A 20,396-nucleotide genomic window follows, 5' to 3' on the forward strand; every position below is an offset into this window, starting at 1 on the left:
TTCTCTAACTTCCGCTAAGGCCCCACCTCCCCCTCGTACCCCATCTGTTACTCATTTTTATGCACACATTCTTTCTCTCACTCTCCTTTTTCTCCCTCTGTCCCTCTGAACATACCTCTTGCCCATCCTCTGGGTCACCCCCCCCCCTTGTCTTTCTTCCCGGACCTCCTGTCCCATGATCCTCTCGTATCCCCTTTTGCCTATCACCTGTCCAGCTCTCGGCTCTATCCCTCCCCCTCCTGTCTTCTCCTATCATTTTGCATCTCCCCCTCCCCCTCCAGCTTTCAAATCCCTTACTCACTCTTCCTTCAGTTAGTCCTGACGAAGGGTCTCGGCCTGAAACGTCGACTGCGCCTCTTCCTATAGATGCTGCTTGGCCTGCTGCGTTCACCAGCAACTTTGATGTATGTTGCTTGAATTTCCAGCATCTGCAGAATTCCTGTTGTTTGTCATTAAATTTACCCATTGACAAGCTGAGGTAAAGAGACCATCTTTTTCTGGTTTTAAAAAGAGTTGATGAAGCTCATCTAAGATGTCAGTTGAAGTGCCATATTTAGCCCCACTAGTCAATAAAAAGGCTTGACTTTATGATTGCAATTTAGTTATCCAGCTGATAACTAGATGAAGCTTGTAATTTGTGTAACTGTTAATAGTATCAGATAACGTTGCAAGGTAAACGCTAGCAACACTGGTTTACATGATCTCGGAAGGGACTTAGTGCTTTAAAAAAAGAAAAGTGGTTAGTTTAAAATCTGCTTGATTTGCTGAGAAAGTAAACGTATAATCAGTTTTTAAATTGGCAGTATTGGTTGTAGTTATACTGACTGCATAAACACTTTTGTTTCACAGAGATGCAAGCATGAATAACATCACTGAGCTGCAGCCAGACTCCTTCCAAAAACTTCCATATCTTGAAGAATTGTAAGTATCTTGAATGTAAGATGCAATTATGACTTGGGCTTTGAATTGCAAGTTTTATATGCCAGTTCATGAGTTATTAAGACCTCTTAATGTAAGGATGCCTAGCATCTTGCAGAAACCAGAGCAATTTAGATATTATTGTAATTGATGGGGTAAGGGACAAGATAAGGTGTCCAATGAAGGTCACTGGTTTAAACAGAGGGCAGATAGGTCAAATAAACCAAATGAATGTGAATTATGTGCAAACATATTTGATGTTTTATCAAGGAGAAAGTATTGTTTGTGAAGTTAAATTGTAATTGGCTGAGTTATACATATGAGACCATTCCGGCATCCATATTCATAGAGTAATTAAACACAAATATTGTAATTTTTGGCCAGGGCTATAAATTTGCAAAACACAATCCTCTCTAGGATGCCCAGTCCACCTCTAAATCTCATCAGTTCACACAACCACTGCCCCTGTCCTATGCATTCCCTTATTTGCCTCCCACCTCTGAACCTTGCTTCAATTCTTTGCTTTCCAACCACAAAGGGGAAAAGATGTTATTCAGACAGTTGCATTTTTCCAGCTGAAAGTCTGCTAACCTCATTGAATAAACATTGCATATAAGCAACTCTTGTGCAGTGAGCTGTTTAGTTAAGGCTCAAGTGTGTTTTTGCCAGCATTTTTGAAACTGTTACCATCGTTATGTAAGTATGCTTAGGATTTCTCAGGCTATTAGTTGTTAAAGACATTCCTGAAATATTAAAATGGTATTGAATTGATAACACTTATACTTTATTGCTTTTGTTTCCCACTGTTTCTTTCTTCTCCAATTCAAAATTGGCACAAATTTGCAATGACTGAGAATTCATTAAACAACAAATGGTAGACTGCTTAGTACTTGGATTTTGCTCCCATGATGTCTGCTTGGCAAGCACTTTTCTCTGACATTGGTTTAATGATTTGAATGGTGTCATCATCTATGATTTTATTTGGCAGCCAGATTAATGCACCCTGCTCTACAAATGACTAATGCTAAAAGTTAAATTTGTGATGCTAAAAACAAGTGTCAGATATATTTGTATATTAAATTTGGGTGTTCCAATCATTTCATGTTGTATTTGAAATTGACACAATTACAGACCATGATTTCAGGACTTGTTTCCTTCATGGGTTGGTTACTTTGGGTCACTGTAAAGCTGTTACTTTGTTGCAGAATACAGAGTAGGGCAAAGTATAAACTCAAATGGGAAGATCAGAGAAACAAACTTTGCTTAATAAATTGAATTGAATCATACTGGTTATTTATACTTTTGCAATTAAAGATGGTGTGCAATTTAGTGTGCCACCTGTGTGCGTCTACATAATGTTTCAATTGTTCAAATTGTATGAATAAAATACTGTCAAATATGTTGGTTTGCTTTTATTTTAGAAATAAAGATAAATGGGAGGAGTCTTGTTCCCCCTCCCCCCCTTTTTAATCCTCTATGATCATTCATTTTATTGTGGTTAGATGAAAACAGTTCACTATCTCAAGCTCTGTTATGACAACTGCATGAAGTGGGAAATACAAACACCAGGCTGGACATAATAACATGGAGGATGTGGCCTGTGGTTGATGAGCTTGGCATTCTATTAAGTAGGAAACAGAACAAGCAATAGATGGTCAGGGTGGCCGAATGATTAACAGTTAAGGAATATTAACACCAGTTTGCTCCGGGATTGGAAACATAGAAAACATACAGCATGATACAGGCCCTTCGGCCCACAAAACTGTGCTGAACATGTCCCTACCTTAGAACTACCTAGGCTTTAACCGTAGACCTCTATTTTTCTAAGCAACATGTAGCCACCCAAGAGTCTCTTAAAAAGACCCTATCGTTTCCACCTCTACTACTGCCACCGGCAGCCCATTCCACGCACTCACCACTCTCTTGCGTTTTTTTTTAAAAACAACAACAACAACAACAACAACTTGCCCCTGACATCTCCTCTGTACCTACTTCCAAGTACCTTAAAACCATGCCCTCTTGCGCTAGCCATTTCAGCCCTGGGGAAAAGCCTCTGACTATCCACACGATCAATGCCTCTCAATATCTTGTATACCTCTATCAGGTCACCTCTCATACTCTGTCGCTCCAAGGAGCAAAGGCCGAGTTCACTCAACCTATTCTCATAAGGCATGCTCCTCAATCCAGGCAACATCCTTGTAAATCTCCTCTACACCCTTTCTATGGTTTCCACATCCTTCCTATAGTGAGGCGACCAGAATTGAGCACAGTACTCCAAGTGGGTCTGACCAGGATCCTATATAGCTGCAACATTACCTCTTGGCTCTTAAGACTCAATCCCATGATTGATGAAGGCCAATGCACTGTATGCCGTCTTAACCACTGAGTCAACCTGCACAGCAGTTTTGAGTGTCCTATGGACTCGGACCCCAAGATCCCTCTGATCCTCCACACTGCCAAGAGTCTTACCATTAATACTATATTCTGTCATCATATTTGACCTACCAAAATGGACTACGTCACACTTATCTGGGTTGAACTCCATCAGCCACTTCTCAGCCCAGTTTTGCATCCTATCAATGTCCCGTTGTAACCTCTGACAGCCCTCCACACTATCCACAACACCCACAACACCCCACACCTTTGTGTCATCGGCAAATTTACTAGCCCATCCCTCTACTTCCTCATCCTGGTCATTTATAAAATTCACAAAGAGTAGGGGTCCCAGAACAGATCCCTGAGGCACACCACTGGTCACCGACCTCCATGCAGAATATGACCAGTCTACCACCACTCTTTGCCTTCTGTGGCCAAGCCAGTTCTGGATCCACAAAGCAATGTTCCCTTGGATCCCATGCCTCCTTAATTTCTCAATAAGCCTTGCATGGGATACCTTATCAAATGCCTTGCTAAAATCCGTATACACTACATCTACGGCTCTACCTTCATCAGTGTGCTTAGTCACATCCTCAAAAAATTCAATCAGGCTCGTAAGGCACGACCTATCTTTGACAAAGCCATGCTGACTATTCCTAGTCATATTATGCCTCTCCAAATGTTCACAAATCCTGCCTCTCAGGATCTTCTCCATCAACTTACCAACCACTGAAGTAACACTCACTGGGCTATCCCTACTCTATTTCTTGAATAAAGGAACAACATCCGCAACCCTCCAATCCTCCGGAACCTCTCCCGTCCTCATTGATGATGCAAATATCATTGCCAGAAGCTCAGCAATCTCCTCCCTCGCTGCCCACAGTAGCCTGGGGTACATCCCAGCCGGTCCCAGTGACTTATCCAACTGGATGCTTTCCAAAAGCTCCAGCACATCCTCTTTCTTAATATTTACATTCTCATGCTTTTGAATCCACTGCAAGTCATCCCTATAATCACCAAGATCCTTTTCCGTAATGAATACTGAAGCAAAGTATTCATTAAGTACCTCCGCTATTTCCTGCGGTTCCATACACACTTTTCCATTGTCACACTTAATTGGTCCTATTCTCTCTCGTCTTATCCTCTTGCTCTTCACATACTTGTAGAATGCCTTGGGGTTTTCCTTAATCCTGTCCACCAAGGCCTTCTCATGGCCCCTGCTGGCTCTCCTAATTTCATTCTTAAACTTCTTCCTGCTAGCCTTATAATCTTCTAGATCTCTATCATTACCTAGTTTTTTTTTGAACCTTTCGTAAGCTCTTTTTTTCTTGACTAGATTTACAACAGCCTTTGTACACCCCGGATCTTGTACCCTACCATCCGTTCCATGTCTCACTGGAACGTACTTACTCAGAACCCCATGCAAATGTCCCCTGAACATTTGCCACATTTCTTCCGTACATTTCCCTGAGTACATCTGTTTCCAATTTATGCTTCCAAGTTCCTGCCTGATAGCCTCATATTTTCCCTTACTCCAATTAACGTTTCCGTAACTTATTCTTCAATTCATAGAATGAGAAGGTTTCATGTTAGTGATTGCTTTTTTTTAATGAAAGTAGTTATTATAAAATTAACTCTGAAGCAATCAGAAACTGCTCTTATGAAGTCCCATCGTCAGTGGAGGCATCTTATTGACTTGGAGGTGGTTTAATGATAGAGAGATGAAGAATTTTAAATCCCCCCCCCCCCACCAAAAAAAGATTTAGCTGGGTAGGATGAGTCACAAGATTCAGTGAGGGGCGCAAAAGTAAAAAAGTAATTGTGAATGTTTTGTAGGTAGTTAATTGGTTTACACTGAGGCACTTAAGTAAACTGTTAAATAGCCCCCATACCACCTAATGACTTTCCATTTGACAGTTCTATAACTAATTTCAAACATATCCTTTCCTGAATCTCTATGCTTACCTTCATTAATTTGTGTTGGGTAATAGACATGGCACTTTGATTTGGCTGTGTTCTGGAATGACTCCCTCCTTTCCAGAATTTATGCCATTACCACTTATTTGACCATCTTGATCCTCAAAGAATTTGGCATCTCTCTTCCTGTTCCTTTTGGATCTTTTGTGAACTACTTGGTCACGAAGTAGGTTTTGCCTGTATAAAATATAGTTTCACATCATGCTATAGTTAGAGTTCAGAATTGAATGTCGCATCAAGACCTGGGATTTAAAATCCACAAGGGTGAAAATTTAAAAGAAAATCACGAGTGGAGCATTTACATTATCAATTCAAAAGAAAATTGCAAGGGTAACAGTGAAGTTAGGCCAAAGAGAAAATTGAATGTGAATCAATAAAATCTGTGACTTAGAAGTATGAGTCACCTAATCTCATTCAATTGAACTAAAATAGGGTGGCTAGCCTGGGTAATGTGTAACATCCAGAAGGCCAAGATAGAGGTGAATGTAGTCCTGCTTCTACTGCATGACATTGCTGTTTAACAATATAAAGTCACGATAAGACCCTGAATGCATTACATTTAATGTGTCAGCCCAGGCCTGTGGTCAACTAAGGAAATGTATATTTGAAGGACATGGCCGTCCCCCTCAACAATATGTGCTCCATTTTGAGTACTGTTGGATGACCTACCTGGGGGAAGCAACAGCGGCCATGTCTCTGGCACTGAGTCAGGCCCTGTGGATCAGAATGATAGGGAACTGAAGAGGATGGCAGCAGTAATAGGGTACTCTATAGTCAGGTGGACAGATTGGTGATACTGTGGATGCAAAAAAGGAAACATGGATGGTAGTTTGCCTCCCAGGTGCCAGGGTCTGCAATGTTTCTAGATGAGTCCACAATATCCTAAAAAGGGAGGGTGAACAGGCAGAAGTCATGGTACATGCTGATACCAATAACAGGTAGAAAAAGGAAGATCCTGAAAAAATACAGAGAGTTAGTAGGGAAGCTGAGAGGCAGGACCTCATATGTAGCAATCTCGAAATTGTTGCCTGAACCACGCGACAGTGTGGATAGGAATAGAATGAGGTGGCAGATAAATGTATGGCTGAAGAATTGGAGCAAGGGTCAAGGATTCAGATTTCTGGATAATTGGGACCTCTTCTGGGGCAGGTGGGACCTGTACAAAAGGGATGTATTGCACTTGAATCCAAGGGGGACCAGTATGCTTGTGGTCAGATTTACGAAAGCTGTTCAGAGTGGTTTAAGCTAATATGGCAGGAGGATGGGAACCGGTATGATAGTGTTGAGAATGTGTCGGCAGGTTTACAAGTAGATTATGGGTGTAACATAAAAAGAAGGACAAGCCAATGTTTGGGTACAAATGCAGACAGAGCAAAGAGTTAAATTGTACTACAGAGGCAAAATTCAAAATGGTGAAGAGTGCAGGACTGGAGGTGCTGTATTTAAATGCAAGTAGCATTTGGAATAAGGTGGATGAACTCGTTGCACAATTAGAGATCGGTCAGTAGGCAGTTGCGGGCATCAGCGTCGTAGCTGAAAGAAGACCATAGTTGGGAGCTTAACATCAAAGGATATGCTTTGTGTTGAAAGGACAGGCACAAAGCATAGGTGGTGGTGTGGTTTTGTTGGTAAGAGTTGGAATTACATCTTTAAAAAGACATGGGGTCAGAGAATGTTGAATCTTTGTGGGTGGGGTTAAGAAACAGCAAGGGTTTAAAAAAAAATACATTATGGGAATTGGTCCAAATAGTAGCCAAGATGTGGGGTTGAGATTGCAAAGGGAACTGGAAAAGGCATGTAATAAGGGTAATCCCACAATGGGAATAGGGGAATTCAATATGTATAGGAATTGGGAAAATCAGGATGGTGTTGGATCGCAAGAGAAGGAATTTGTTGAATGGTTAAGAGGAGCTAGTGCTTGAACCTACTTGGGAAAAGGCTATTGGTTGTGTAATAATCCAGATCTTATTGGGGAGCTTAATGTAAAGGAACCCTTAGGAGGCAGTGATTATAATATGATTGAATTCATACTACAGTGGAACAAAGGGAATTACAGAAGTGTGAAAGAGGAGCTTGCCCAGGTAGTTTAGAGGAGGATACTGGCAGGGATGATGACAGACAGATACAGCTGAAGTTTCTGGGAATAGATCACAAGGCGCAGGATAGATGGGTCCAACAGAGAAAGTTGTTCTCAATTGGCAGGGGTAGACAGCTGTGACTGACAAAGGAAGTTAAGAAATGCATAAAAGCCAAGGAGAGGGCGTATAAGGTAGTAAAAGTGAGTGGGAAGTTGGATGATTGGGAAGCTTTTAAAATCCAACAAAAGGCAACTAAAAGAAATAAGAAGGGAAAAGATGAAGTATGACACTAGCTGTATGCCAAGAGGTCCATGAGTGTCAGGGAGTAGGAGTGAGTGTCATTACTGTTACAAAGGAAAAAGTGCAAGGCAAACTCAAAGATCTTAAGGTGGATAAGTCAACTAGCCCAATTTGACTCCGGAAAGTGGTTGCTGAAGAGATAATGGATGCATTGGTCATGATCTTTTAAGAATCACTTGATCCTAACATGGTCCCGGAGGACTGGAAAATTGCAAATACCACTCCACTCTTTAAGAAGGGAGGAAGACAAAAGAGGAAATTATAGGCCAGTTAGTGTAACCTCAGAGGTTGGGAAAGTGTTGGAGTCTATTACTAAGGATGAGTTTTCGGGGTATTCAGAGACTAATAACAAAATAAGTCACAGTCAGCATGGTTTCTCTGAAGGGAAATTTTGCCTGATAAATCTGTTAGAATTCCTTGAGGAAGTAACAAGCAGCTTGGAAAAGGAAAGGCAGTGGATGTCATTTACTTGCATTTCCAGAAGGCTTTTGATAAGGTGCCACATCTGAGGTTGCTTAGCAAGATAAAATTCTGTAGCATTACAGGAAAGATACTGACATGGATAGTGGAACGGCTTACAGGCAGGAAGCAGCGAGTGGGAATAAAAAGGGCCTTTTCTGGTTGGCTGCTAGTGACAAGTGGTATTCCTCAGAGGGTCAGTATTGGGACTGCTACTTTTCACATTGTTTGTCAGTGATTTGGATAATGGAACTGATGGCTTTGTGGCAAAGTTTGTGGATGATACAAAGTTAGATGGAGGGGTAGGTAGTGTTGAGGAAGCAATGTGATTGCAGCAGGAGTTAGACAAATTGGAAGAATTGGTAAAAAGGTGGATATGGAATACAGTGTTAGGAAATGTATGATAGTACGTTTTGTTAAAAGGAACAATTAGCTAAATGGGGTGAAGGTTCAAACATCAGCGGTGCAGAGGGACTGAGGAGTCCTTGTGCAAGACTCCCAGAAGGTTAATTTACAGGTTGAGTCTGGTAAAGAAAGCAAATGCAATGTTGGCATTTATTTCAAGGGGGAAAGAATATAAAAGCAAGGAGGCTTTATAAGACACTAGTCAGGCTGCACTTGGAGTATTGTTAACAGTTTTGGGCCCCATATCTCAGAAAGGGTGTGTTGTCGTTGGAGAGAGTCCAGAGGAGGTTCACAAGGATGATTCTGGGAATGAAGAGGTTAACATATGAGGAGCATTTGGCAGCTTTGGGCCTGTATTCATTGCAATTTAGAAGAATGCATGGGGATCTTATTGAAACCTACCGAGTGTTGAAAGGACTAGATAGGGTGGATGTGGAGAGGATGTTTCCTATGGTGGGGGTATCCAGAGCTAGAAGACATAGTCTCAAAATTGTGGAGTAACCTTCTAGAGGTAAAGAGGAATTTTTTTTTAGCCAGCGAGTAGTAAATCTGTGGAATCCTCTGCCACAGACTGCAGTGGAGGCCAAGTCTGTGGGAATATTTAAGGCAGAAGTTGATAGTTTCTTGATCAGTCAAGGCATCAAAGGATATGGCAAGAAGACGGGTGTAAGGGGATGAACAGGATCCAGGATCAGCTATGATGGAATTGCAGAACAGACTCGAAGGGCTGAATGACCTATTTCTGCTGCTATGTCTTATGGTCTTGAGGACCTCAAATGTAGTCTCCTGGACTGATGCTTACCCTCTGTTTCTGAGACCAAATCATAATCTACAGATACGTGGGTTATGACCGAAGAACAAAATGGCTAGAGTTGCTTAGCACTATAGTGCAAGCGTGTTTATTAAGTGCCTCAAAAAACCAAACTTACAAAAATTAGCGAAAATGGTGAAAAGAAAACTGCCAATATTTATAAAAAGATATCTAAAAGAGAAAACAATAACTAGCTCCATACTATTTTCCAGTGTGAACTCTTGGCATTCCGATCTCTTTCTGCCCCTGAGAGCAATGAGCTCCTTTAAACTGACATTAAGGCATACCATTTTTAGTTACCAACAGTTAATTTAAAACTGCACATGCATTAAAATATGATGCCTTCCACAATGTAAGTTGCAATCATATTACAAAACAGAGGTATCTACCTTAAATACAATATACAAACAATACATACACATTTACACATCCCCATTGCTAAAGAAATAGAATATTCTGCTGTGTATGGGGAAAGGCACCATAAAGCCAACCCTTTAGCACCGTTATAGAATATACCGGGGGAATAACAAGTGTGTGTGTATATATATATATATAATATAAAGATACATACACACACGTGTAAGGAGTGTGTTTACTGAGCGCTCTCCATCACAAGCAGGCATCTTGATGCACAGGAAAAGTATAACTATCAATGTTCCTGTAAAATCCTCCCTCCAATGCTGTGGGAGCACCTTCTCAGAAAAGACTTGTTCAGAAATAAGAAAGTGTATATTCCCTGGGAAAATGAGCAGATCGATATCAGCATTCTCTTGCGTGCAGCATCCTTATCATTGAGATCCTAGTTGTTCTAAATTGGTTACATTAGGCTGGCCATGCTATTCACATGCCTAATACTGAACTCTGTAAATAGATACCATCTTCTGAACTCTGCAGTGGGAGGAGTTAACCAGGCACACACTGGGGAAAAAAAACACGGATGTTCTGAAAGCTTCCCCACTGACTCCAGGGAATCTTTTCTCATGACTGCTTAAAAAGTAGAAGGAAGCATTTAAAATGGTATTGAAACCATTACTACCACGCATTGAGAACATCTTATACAAATGATTGAAAAATGACAAACAACTCAATACCTCCTTGCATCGTCTTCAAATCCCCTCCTCACCTCCTAGTCTTTCTATCAAACTATCAGCCATCTTCTGTGTTATCTATGAGCAGCAGGATCTGAGGTTCCCACAATGACCTCATTGACTACCTCAGAACCCATAAGTCTCCTTTGTGCGGTGTGGGGGGGGGGGGGAAGAATCACTTTCTAGGCACCAAATACAATACCCCAAGTTGGCAATACAGGTAGTACTTCACCTGTAAGGAGCATCCCAGCATGCTGGGAAGGAAAAAAGTTAAAAGATAAGTTGTGGTATGTTGTCCTATTATGTGTACAAGTACTATGAGCTGGTTAGGGGGATGCTGGTGGAGATGGAAAAGTAAACAAAGAAGGCATTGAAGGGATGGACCCTTTTGGAATGCTGAGAAATGAGGAAAATTGACTGGTTTCATCACATTGAAAAGGGTGGAAAATACATAATGATCTGTTGAATATGGAAGGTGAGCCTTAACTGTTCTGAGTAAGAGGAAAGATGAAATTAGGATAATAGAACACTGCCACTTTATCACATTCCAAGTTTTACAGATTGCTGGCCACTTGTACTGTTCTAACAATGCTCACCTGTGTAACCCCCACCCCACCCCCCCCCAAGCTGTACATGACCTTTATTTGGAAATTATCACATTTCATCATTGCATCTAAATCTTGCAACTGCATTATAATGCTGTGGGAGCACTTTCTCCTGAAAGACTTGTTCAAAAATAATCCTTAAATGGTATATTTAAAGCAGAGGTTGCTAGGTTCTTGATTAATAAAGGCATCAAAGGTTACAGGGAGAAGGCAGGAGCATGGGGTTGATGGGAAATCACCTATCAGCCATGAGGGAATGGTGGAGCAGACTCAATGGGCAAAATGGCCTAATTCTGCTCCAATGTCTTATCTTAAAATTGGACGGGAAATAAGTGTTCTTGATTCTGCGGGACTTCCTAAGAAGAATACATTGAGCTTTTGGCAATTTATCAAAAGTAAATTTTAAAAAGTCTTGTAAATTTATGTCTGACTTTTTTATTCAAATTGTTGACCTTGTCTGCAGGCTTTTACTCCTGCTTTTAGGCTGCATGCATCAACGCATGCTAGTAAAATAATTATTTATAAATTCAAATATGTTGCTATAAGATCAAAAACAAACATGTCAGGGTTAGTACCCACTTTTCTTCTGCAAATTGTCTTTAAAGTTCTTTCTCAGTCTTCCCTATCATCTGCCTCATGTGTAATGTGTAAGACCCTTCCCAACGTTTCATAGAATAAGTTGAGTCCATCTGTTCTGGTGCCCTCTACCTCTTTCTTGCCCTGAACCATCTGCCCAGACATTTCCTCTATGTTCACATCTTTCCTTTGCTTTAACTCTTTTTATGTCCTTGCTTATCTTGTACTTGATCCATATACTACTCACTGAGCCCTGTTCCCTTGATAGTTTTACCTTTTAAGGCAAGCCACTTATGCAGCTTGTTACATTTTGTTTGAACTATTTTGGAATACTTCGTTGGTAGGTACAATTATCAAGGATAATTTCACAGTTCATCTTACTTGAAAGACCTCAGCTTCAGTTGTGCAGCACTCCCGCAATAAAATATTAGCTTCAATTTAGATTGATTTGCCAGCACCAACATTTTATTTAAATCCTGCTTATTTTTTTTTATCTTGGCAAAGTGTGACAAACATATGATTCAGTGGTCCACAAGAGCAGTGTTTAACATTCCCAGGGGAATGCAATGGAGACCAGGTTACTGACAAAGACCATGGGTCCCTGGTGCAGAAGGGAGAAGAGGGGAGCAGTAGTAATAGGGGACTCAATAGTCGGGAACAGGATCCCGAATGGTACGTTGCCTCCCAGGTGCCAGGGTCAGGGATGTCTCGGATCACATCCACAGCATTTTGGAGGGGGAGGAAGAGCAGCCAGATGTCTTGGTACGTATTGGTACCAATGACATAGGAAGGAAAACCAAAGAGGTCCTGAAAAGAGAATTTAGAGGGCTAGGCAGAATTGATTGCTGCCTCTGGCACACACCAATGAGGGTAGAAACAGGATGCTCTGGCAGATTAATGCATGGCTGAGAAGCTGGTGCAGGGGGCAGACTTCGGGTTCTTGGATTATTGAGATCTGGGGGAGGTACGACCTGTACAAAAGGGACAGGTTGCACCTGACCCCGAGGGGGACCAATATTCTCACAGGCAGATTTGTTAGAGCTGTTGGAGAGGGTTTAAACTAATTTGGTAGGGGGTAGGAACCGGAGTGAAAGGACTCAAGATAGGATGGATGGTAAAAAAGCAAAAATAGCATGCATTCAGGCTGTCAGGAAGGGCATGCAGATGATAAGACAAAATTGTAGTCAGCAGGGTGAGTGTCAGTGCATTAGGGATGCAGAATCAAAAAGTGTAGCAAATACATTACTCAAGGTGTTATATCTCAATGCATGGAGTAAAAGAAATAAGATGGATGATCTTGTTGCACTATAGCAGATTGTCAGGTATAATGTTGTGGCCTTCACTGAATCGTGGTTGAAAGATGATTGTAGTTGGGAGCTGAATGTCCATTGTATTGGAGGGATAGGAAGGTAGGCAGAAGTGGTGGTGTGGCTCTGCTGGTTAAAAAAAATGGACCAGAGATTACAATAGGAAATGGAAAAGGGTGTGTCAACAGGGCAACGTTATGATAATCATGGGAGATTTCAACCTGCAGGTTGATTGGGAGAGCCAGATGGTTAATGGTTCTCAAGACAATAAGTTTTTGAATGCCTACAAGATGGCTTTTTAGAGCAGTTTGTTGTTGAGCCTACTAGGGGATCCGCTATACTGGTTTGGGTATTATGTATGAACTGGAGGTGATTAGATAGCTTAAGGTAAAAGAACCTTCAGGAGGCAGTGATCACAATATGGTTGAGTTCAGCTTGAAATTTGATAGGGAGGAAGTAAAGTCTGACATAGCAGAATTACAGTGGTATGAAGGAGGAACTGACTAAAGTAAATTAGAAGGAGATGCTTCTTCTAAATTAGAATGATGGCAGAGCAGCAATGGTGTGAGTCTTGGAAGAATGAGGAAGGTGTAGCTCACAGCTACCTGGACTATTCCTCTTCCCACCCTGTCTCTTGCAAAAATGTCATTCCCTTCTTGCAATTCCTCCGTCTCCGCCGCATCTGCTTCCAGGATGAGGCTTTTCATTCCAGGACAAAGGAGATGCCTTCCTTTTTTTAAAAAGGGAGGATTCCCTTCCTCCACCATCAACACTGCTCTCAAACGCATCTCTTCCATTTCACGCACATCTGCTCTCACCCCATCCTCCTGCCACCTCACTAGGAATAGGGTTCCCCTGGTCCTAACCTACCACCCCACCAGCCTCCGGGTCCAATATATAATTCTCCTTAACTTCCACCACCTCCAATGGGATCCCACCACCAAGCACATTGTTCACTCCCTCCCCCCACCCTTCTGCTTTCCGCAGGGATCGCTCCCTACGCGACTCCCTTGTCCATTCGTTCCCCCCCATCCCTTTCCACCGATTTCCCTCCCAGCACTTATCCTCTTAAGCAGAACAAGTGCTACACATGCCCTTACACTTCCTCCCTCATCACCATTCAGGGCCCCAGACAGTCCTTCCAGGTGAGGTAACACTTCACCTGTGAGTCGACTGAGGTGATATACTGCGTCTGGTGCTCCCGATGTGGCCTTTTATATATTGGTGAGACCCGACGCAGACTGGGAGAATGTTTTGCTGAACACCTGCGTTCTGTCCGCCAGAGAAAGCAAGATCTCCCAGTGGCCACACATTTTAATTCCACGTCCCATTCCCATTCTGATATGTCTATCCATGGCTACCTCTACTGTCAAGATGAAGCCACACTCAGGTTGGAAGAACAACACCTTGTACTCCGTCTGGGTAGCTTCCAACCTGATGGCATGAATACTGACTTCTCTAACTTCCGTTAATGCCCGTCCTCCTCTTTACACCCCATCCCTTATTTATTTATTTAATATATTTTTTATTCCCCCCCTTTTTTTCCTCTCTCTTTTTTCTCCCTCTGTCCCTCTCACTATAACTCCTTCCCTGCTGTCCACCCTCCGGGCTCTCCTCCCCTCTTCTCTTTCTCCCTAGGCTTCCTGTCCCATGATCCTCTCCCTTCTCCAGCCTGGTATCCCTTTTGCCAATCAACTTTCCAGCTCTTAGATCCACCCCTCCCCTCTTGTCTTCGCCTATCATTTCAGATCTCCCCCTTCCCCTCCCACTGTCAAACCTCTTCTTTCAGTTAGTCCTGACGAAGGGTCCTGGCCCGAAACGTCGACTGTACCTCTTCCTATAGATGCTGCCTGGCCTGCTGCATTCACCAGCACTTTTTGTGTGTGTTTTTTGATGGTGTAGGATAGATGTATTCCAAAAATGAAAAAATACTCAAATGGCAAAATAGTACATCTGTAGGTGACAAGGGAAGTCAAAGCTATGCAAAAGCCAAAGAGAGGGCATATAATAAAGCAAAAGTTAATGGGAAAATGGAGGATTGGGAAACTTTTAAAAACCTACAGAGAGCAACTAAAAGAATCAGCAGGAGAGAAAAGATGAAATATGAAAGCAAGCTAGCAAATAATACCAAAGTAGATATAAAAAGCTTCTTCAAGTATGTAAAAAAAAATAAGAGAGGTGAAGTGGATATAGGACCACTAGAAAATGAGGTCGGAGAAATAATAATAGGAGAAAAGGAGATGGCAGTTGAACTAAATGAGTATTTTGCATCAGTCTTCACTGTGGGAGACACTAGCAGGTTGCCAGATGTTGATGGGTATGAGGGAAGAGAAGTGAGTGCAGTTACTGTTACAAGGGAGAAGATGCTCAAAAAGCTGAAAGATGTAAGGGTACATAAGTCACCCGGACTGGGTGAACTGCACATAAGGGTTCTGATAGTGACAGAGATCGTGAAGGCATTAGTAATGATCTTTCATCAATCATTGGACTTTGGCATGGTGCCAGAGGACTGGAAATTTGCAAATGTTGCTCCGCTATAGAAAGGAAATTATAGACCAGTTAGCCTGACCTCAGTGGTTGGGAAGATGTTGGAGTCGATTGTTAAAGACGAGGTTATGGATTACTTGGTGACACAGGACAAGGTAGGACAAAGTCAGCATGGTTTCCTTAAGGGAAAATCTTGCCTGACAAACCTGCTGGAATTATTTGAGGAGATTACAAGTAAGATAGATAAAGAGGATTCAGTGGAAGTTGTATATTTGGACATTCAGAAAGCCTTTGACAAGGTGCCACGCATGAGGCTGCTTACCAAGTTAAGACCTTATGGTATTACAGGGAATTTACTGGCATGGTTAGAGCATTGGCTGCTTGGTAGGAGGCAATGAGTTGGAATAAAAGGATCCTTTTCTGGTTGGCTGTCAGTGACTAGTGGTGTTCTGCAGAGGTCCCTTCTTTTTATGTTGTATATCAACGATTTAGATGAGGGAATAAATCCTTTGTTGGCAAGTTTGCAGATTATACGAAGATTGATGGAGGGGTAGGTTGTGTTCAGGTAATGGATTGGCTGCAGAAGGACTTTGACAAATTAGGAGAACAGGCAAGAAAGTGACAAATGAAATACAGTGTTGGAAAATGCATGGTCATGCTCTTTGGTAGTAGAAATATATGTGCAGACTATTTTCTAAACGGGGAGAAAATCCAAAAATCTGAGATGCAGAGGGACTTGGGAGTCCTTGTGCAGGATACCGTAAAGGTTAACTTGCAGGTATAGTTGGTGGTGAGGAAGGCAAATGCAATGTTAGCATTCATTTCAAGAGGTCTAGAATATAAGACCAGGGATGTGATGCTGAGACTTTATAAGGTACTGATGAGATTTCACCTTGAGTATTGTGAACAGTTTTAGGCTCCTCATCTAAGAAAAGATGTCCTGGCGTTGGAGAGAGTTCAGAGGAGGTTCACAAGGTTGATTCTGGGAATGAAAGGGTTATCATACGAGAAATATTTTATAGCTCTGGGTCTGTACTTGGTGGAATTTAGAAGGATGAATCTCATTGAAATCTTTCGAATGTTGAAAGGCCGAGACAGTAGATGTGGAAAGGATTTTTCTAGGATTTGGTCTAGGACAGGGGTAGGCGACCTTAAGCACAAATGATTTTCTAGCATGCATTATTATTTAATTTGAGGCAAAACATAACGATGTATTTAAATGGATAATTCTCATCTTTCATGTTTTTTATGGCATTTATCTGGCCCACCATCTGCTCATTAATATGCGATCCGGCCCACAGAGGCAAAAAAGTTGCCGACCCCTGGTCTAGGACAAGAGGGCACAGCCTCATGATAGAGGAGTGTCCATTCAGAGCAGAGAAGCGGAGAAATTTCTTTAGCCAGAGACTGGTGAATTTGTGAAATTTGTTGCCACAAGCAGCTGTGAAGGATAGGTTGTTGGGTTTATTTAAGGTAGAGCTTGATAGGTTCTTGATTGGACAAGGCATCAAAGGTTATGGGGAGAAGATCAAGGAGTGGGGCTGAGGAGGGGGAGAAAGGATCAGGTATGTTTGAATGGCAGAGCAAACTTGATGGGCCAAATAACTTAATTTTGCTCCTATGTCTATGGTCTTAATAAAATAAACATCAGACGTTGGGTTGTGGACACAGGGCCTGAATTCCATTAAGTGAGGTCCATGGTAAGATAGTAAAATTAAAACTTGTTTCAGCTGTCAAGATCACAGAAATAAAAAGTGCAATAAAGGATGCAGAAGAGGTTTACTAGTGTGCTGCCTGGATTAGAGGATACAGGTATAAGAGATTAGACAAACATGGTTGTTGTTTCTGGAGCATTGGAGGCTGAGCAGAGACCTGATAGAAGTTAATAACATTGAGAAACAGAGATAGGGTAAACAGTCAGAATCTTTTTTTTCCAGGGTAGAAATGTCAAGTACTAGAGGATATGGATTTAAAATGAGACAGGAAAAGTTTAAAGGTGACATCTGGGATACTTGGTGCCTGGTAAGGACAGCTAGAAGTAGTGGTGGAAGTAGATATGATTGTGGCATTCAAGAAGTTGTTAGACACACGAGTTTGCAGGAAATGCAATGAGAGGAATTGTGTACAAGCAGATGAGATTCAGCTTCATTCAACATCATGTTCAGTGTGGACCAAAGAGGGTGTTCCTGTATTATACAATAACCACACAAGCCTGGATTTTTCCTGAGTGTCCTTGCTGTCAGAAGTCACTGTTTGCATTCACCATTATCCTGAACTTTCTTACTTTGAAGCTAAATGACCCTGATATTCAGACACATGAAAGTTACTAGAAGTTAAACATCTCAGGTTTTAAAAATTAGTGAAAAGGAAATGCTAAGCTGGAATTGTGAATAATTAAGTGATAACCTACCTTTCTTCCTAAAGGGTTTACAATTCCCATCACAGAAGAATAGTGCATCTTTCCCTGCCCTTGCTTTTATAACCCTATTTTATTAAATACCAAGGCATACATAGGTAACATTTAGCACTAATCAAGCCTCAGCTAATTATTTGAGATGGAGAACATGAATTCACCTTTGACTGGAGAGAGGCATGTAGAGTGCTGGGAAGAGAATTGCGAATGAAATTTCACTTTTGGTAGTGGTATTAAGCAAGATGTTATTTGTTGTCAGGTTCTTTCTTCATTCTAAAAAGAAATTTGCTAAGCCTGGGCACTAAGTTGATTCAGTTATTTGGTGTGCAAACTTAATTAGCAAGAAGCTAATTCTATATAGAACTGGCACATGCGGACTGGTTGCCACTAAATCTATACTCTAGCCACATTTATTTATATAAGTGAAAATCGAAAAAAAGGTGAAAATCTGAAATAAGTGGAAATGCTGCTCAAATGCTAATTTACAACCAAACTTGAATATTTCTAGCATTTTCTCATTACTTTCAATCAGCGTGTTTAGAAATTAAATCCATTAGAAATATTGTTTTTTGTTACATCTGGTAACAAATGTAAATAACAGTTAAAAATTAAAAAGAACATTTTGTATGAACACTATTAGTCTCCTAATGAAGATTGCAAGTTAGACTACAGAGGTGTTGGAATGCTGGGTTATGTTTTATTTCTCGAGGGTTATTCCAAGTTTTAGTTGGATGGAGGAGGTGTGCACTTAACTGGAGGTTGTATACTTCCCCATTTGTGAAAATAAGGTGTCCAAATTAATGTTGAGGTTTGGTTCTGAGCAACTCATAAAACTAGAAATGTCTATTGGCTCAGCTTTACGCTAAGTCTTTAATAGCTTCTAATTGAATGTTGGTGGGGTGGGAATGATGGTGTAGAAAAGTGGACAGTGCGAGTGTTTTGTATAACTATTTCAACAGTATAAAGAGGTTAAGATTGCTGTCATTGTAGCTTTTGTTTTTATTGGTGTAAAAATACTTGTGCGTTGTATGAAATGGTATGGGTATGGTCCTATTGTGTGCAAACCGTTAAATGTTGCATTTTGTTAGCATGCTTTGACACTTGATTATATAATTGTTTCATGTTGCAAGTGCCTTGTTGGTTTGTCTGCTAATGCACCAATGTGGAATAAACCAATCTTGTAATAATGATAAATCTTACTGGATTGCTACTGTAAAAGCATACATCTTCATAGGCTTTGTTGAACGATTATGCATGAATATTGGCTGAACTCCTCAGCCAGGAGCCTCCCACACTTCACCAGTTGTATCCTGTCTTTTGGAGGATTGCCAAAGTCTGGAGATGGATTTATTATGAAGTATAATGTTGGTTGGTTACTAAGGCTTAATAAACAGGATTTGCCTTGAGCACCTAAATATTTTCTATCTTGTTAAGACATTTACTGTCAATTTGTTTCATTACAAATCCCTTAAGTTTGTGATTGCAAAGTTTTTTTATGTTTAGTCTGATGTTCTGTAATGAGAGTATAGTTTTATTTCATTAACAGTTTGCAACCAATTTGCCTTGAATGAGTTAGCAACAGAATATGCATTGTGACTTCAATCTTATTTTAACTGAGGGTTAGAATTTTTGATAAATTACATGAATACAACTAAACTTATACTAGGGTTAAATCTGATTGATCAATGCTTCATGTAACAGTGAGATGAATCCCCAAAAATGGACGCCAGTCCAATAAAAAACCTTTGAATGTCAGAAGTGTAATATTCTGGTGCTGGCAATTATTTTCCTTAATATATTTAATTTTTCTCCATTACAAAAGACATCACTAGGGATGACTTCAGAGTCCGATGGTGGATATCATCTTATTTTACATTGTGCTCTTTGAAAATGTGTGTTATTCAAGATGTCTTTCCCCAAGTTAAAATTGTTTAAAATTTATTTTTACCTAAATTCAGAAGAAAATCACTTGACTGCAATCATTTTTTCTTTCCTTTGTTCCTTTCTTGGGCATGTGGGTTTCTGTCTGCTTGCCTACCTAGTTGCTCCTTTTGTGTTGAAACATCTTGGTCAGAGATTTGCTATGGGGGAGAAAAGCTGTCAGTGCTAACTGTTTTAATTGAGGAAATCTCCCGTCAGTTGCCTCTGAAATGTGTGTAAGCAGTTAAATGGAGAATTTCAAAAGCTACCATTGCTTAATCTCTGTTTCTGTATGATAACAATCTTAATTAGTCTAATTGTATTTTTTTCACAGATTTTTGAATAACCCTTCTTGAAATATTACATGCTATAGGATGAAATAAAACTTCTTAATTTTAGACTAAACCATGTTTATTGCTTATGACCTCTTTGGTCCAAATTGTCATCAGCTTGGATGATCCAAAATGTAATCTTCAAAATGTTTTGAAGTTTCATATTTCAACGTTCTTTAATTGTATGCTGTTACGGTCTTTAATGTTGATAAAACTAAGTATAAGTACTTTTCTTTCGTATGTTTTGTGATGTGAGAATTCTGTGTTGTGGCTGGAATCTAGAGATCCTTTATATAGTTGACACCTGATATCAATTGACATTAGGAAATGTGAAATCCTTGCCA

General features: G+C 40.7%; 1 protein-coding gene across 1 annotated transcript in view; it reads left to right on the top strand.

Annotated features, from left to right (window-relative positions):
• Positions 1 to 20,396, top strand: part of lgr4 (leucine-rich repeat containing G protein-coupled receptor 4) — a 164,098-nt gene that overhangs the window by 50,876 nt on the left and 92,826 nt on the right. Inside the window, exon 2 of the mRNA XM_063061764.1 lies at positions 850 to 921. Coding sequence (XP_062917834.1) covers positions 850 to 921 — 72 coding nt within the window. The remainder of the gene's footprint in view (positions 1 to 849; positions 922 to 20,396) is intronic.

This window comes from Mobula hypostoma, chromosome 11 (assembly GCF_963921235.1).
Source record: "Mobula hypostoma chromosome 11, sMobHyp1.1, whole genome shotgun sequence".
Taxonomy (NCBI): domain Eukaryota; kingdom Metazoa; phylum Chordata; class Chondrichthyes; order Myliobatiformes; family Myliobatidae; genus Mobula; species Mobula hypostoma.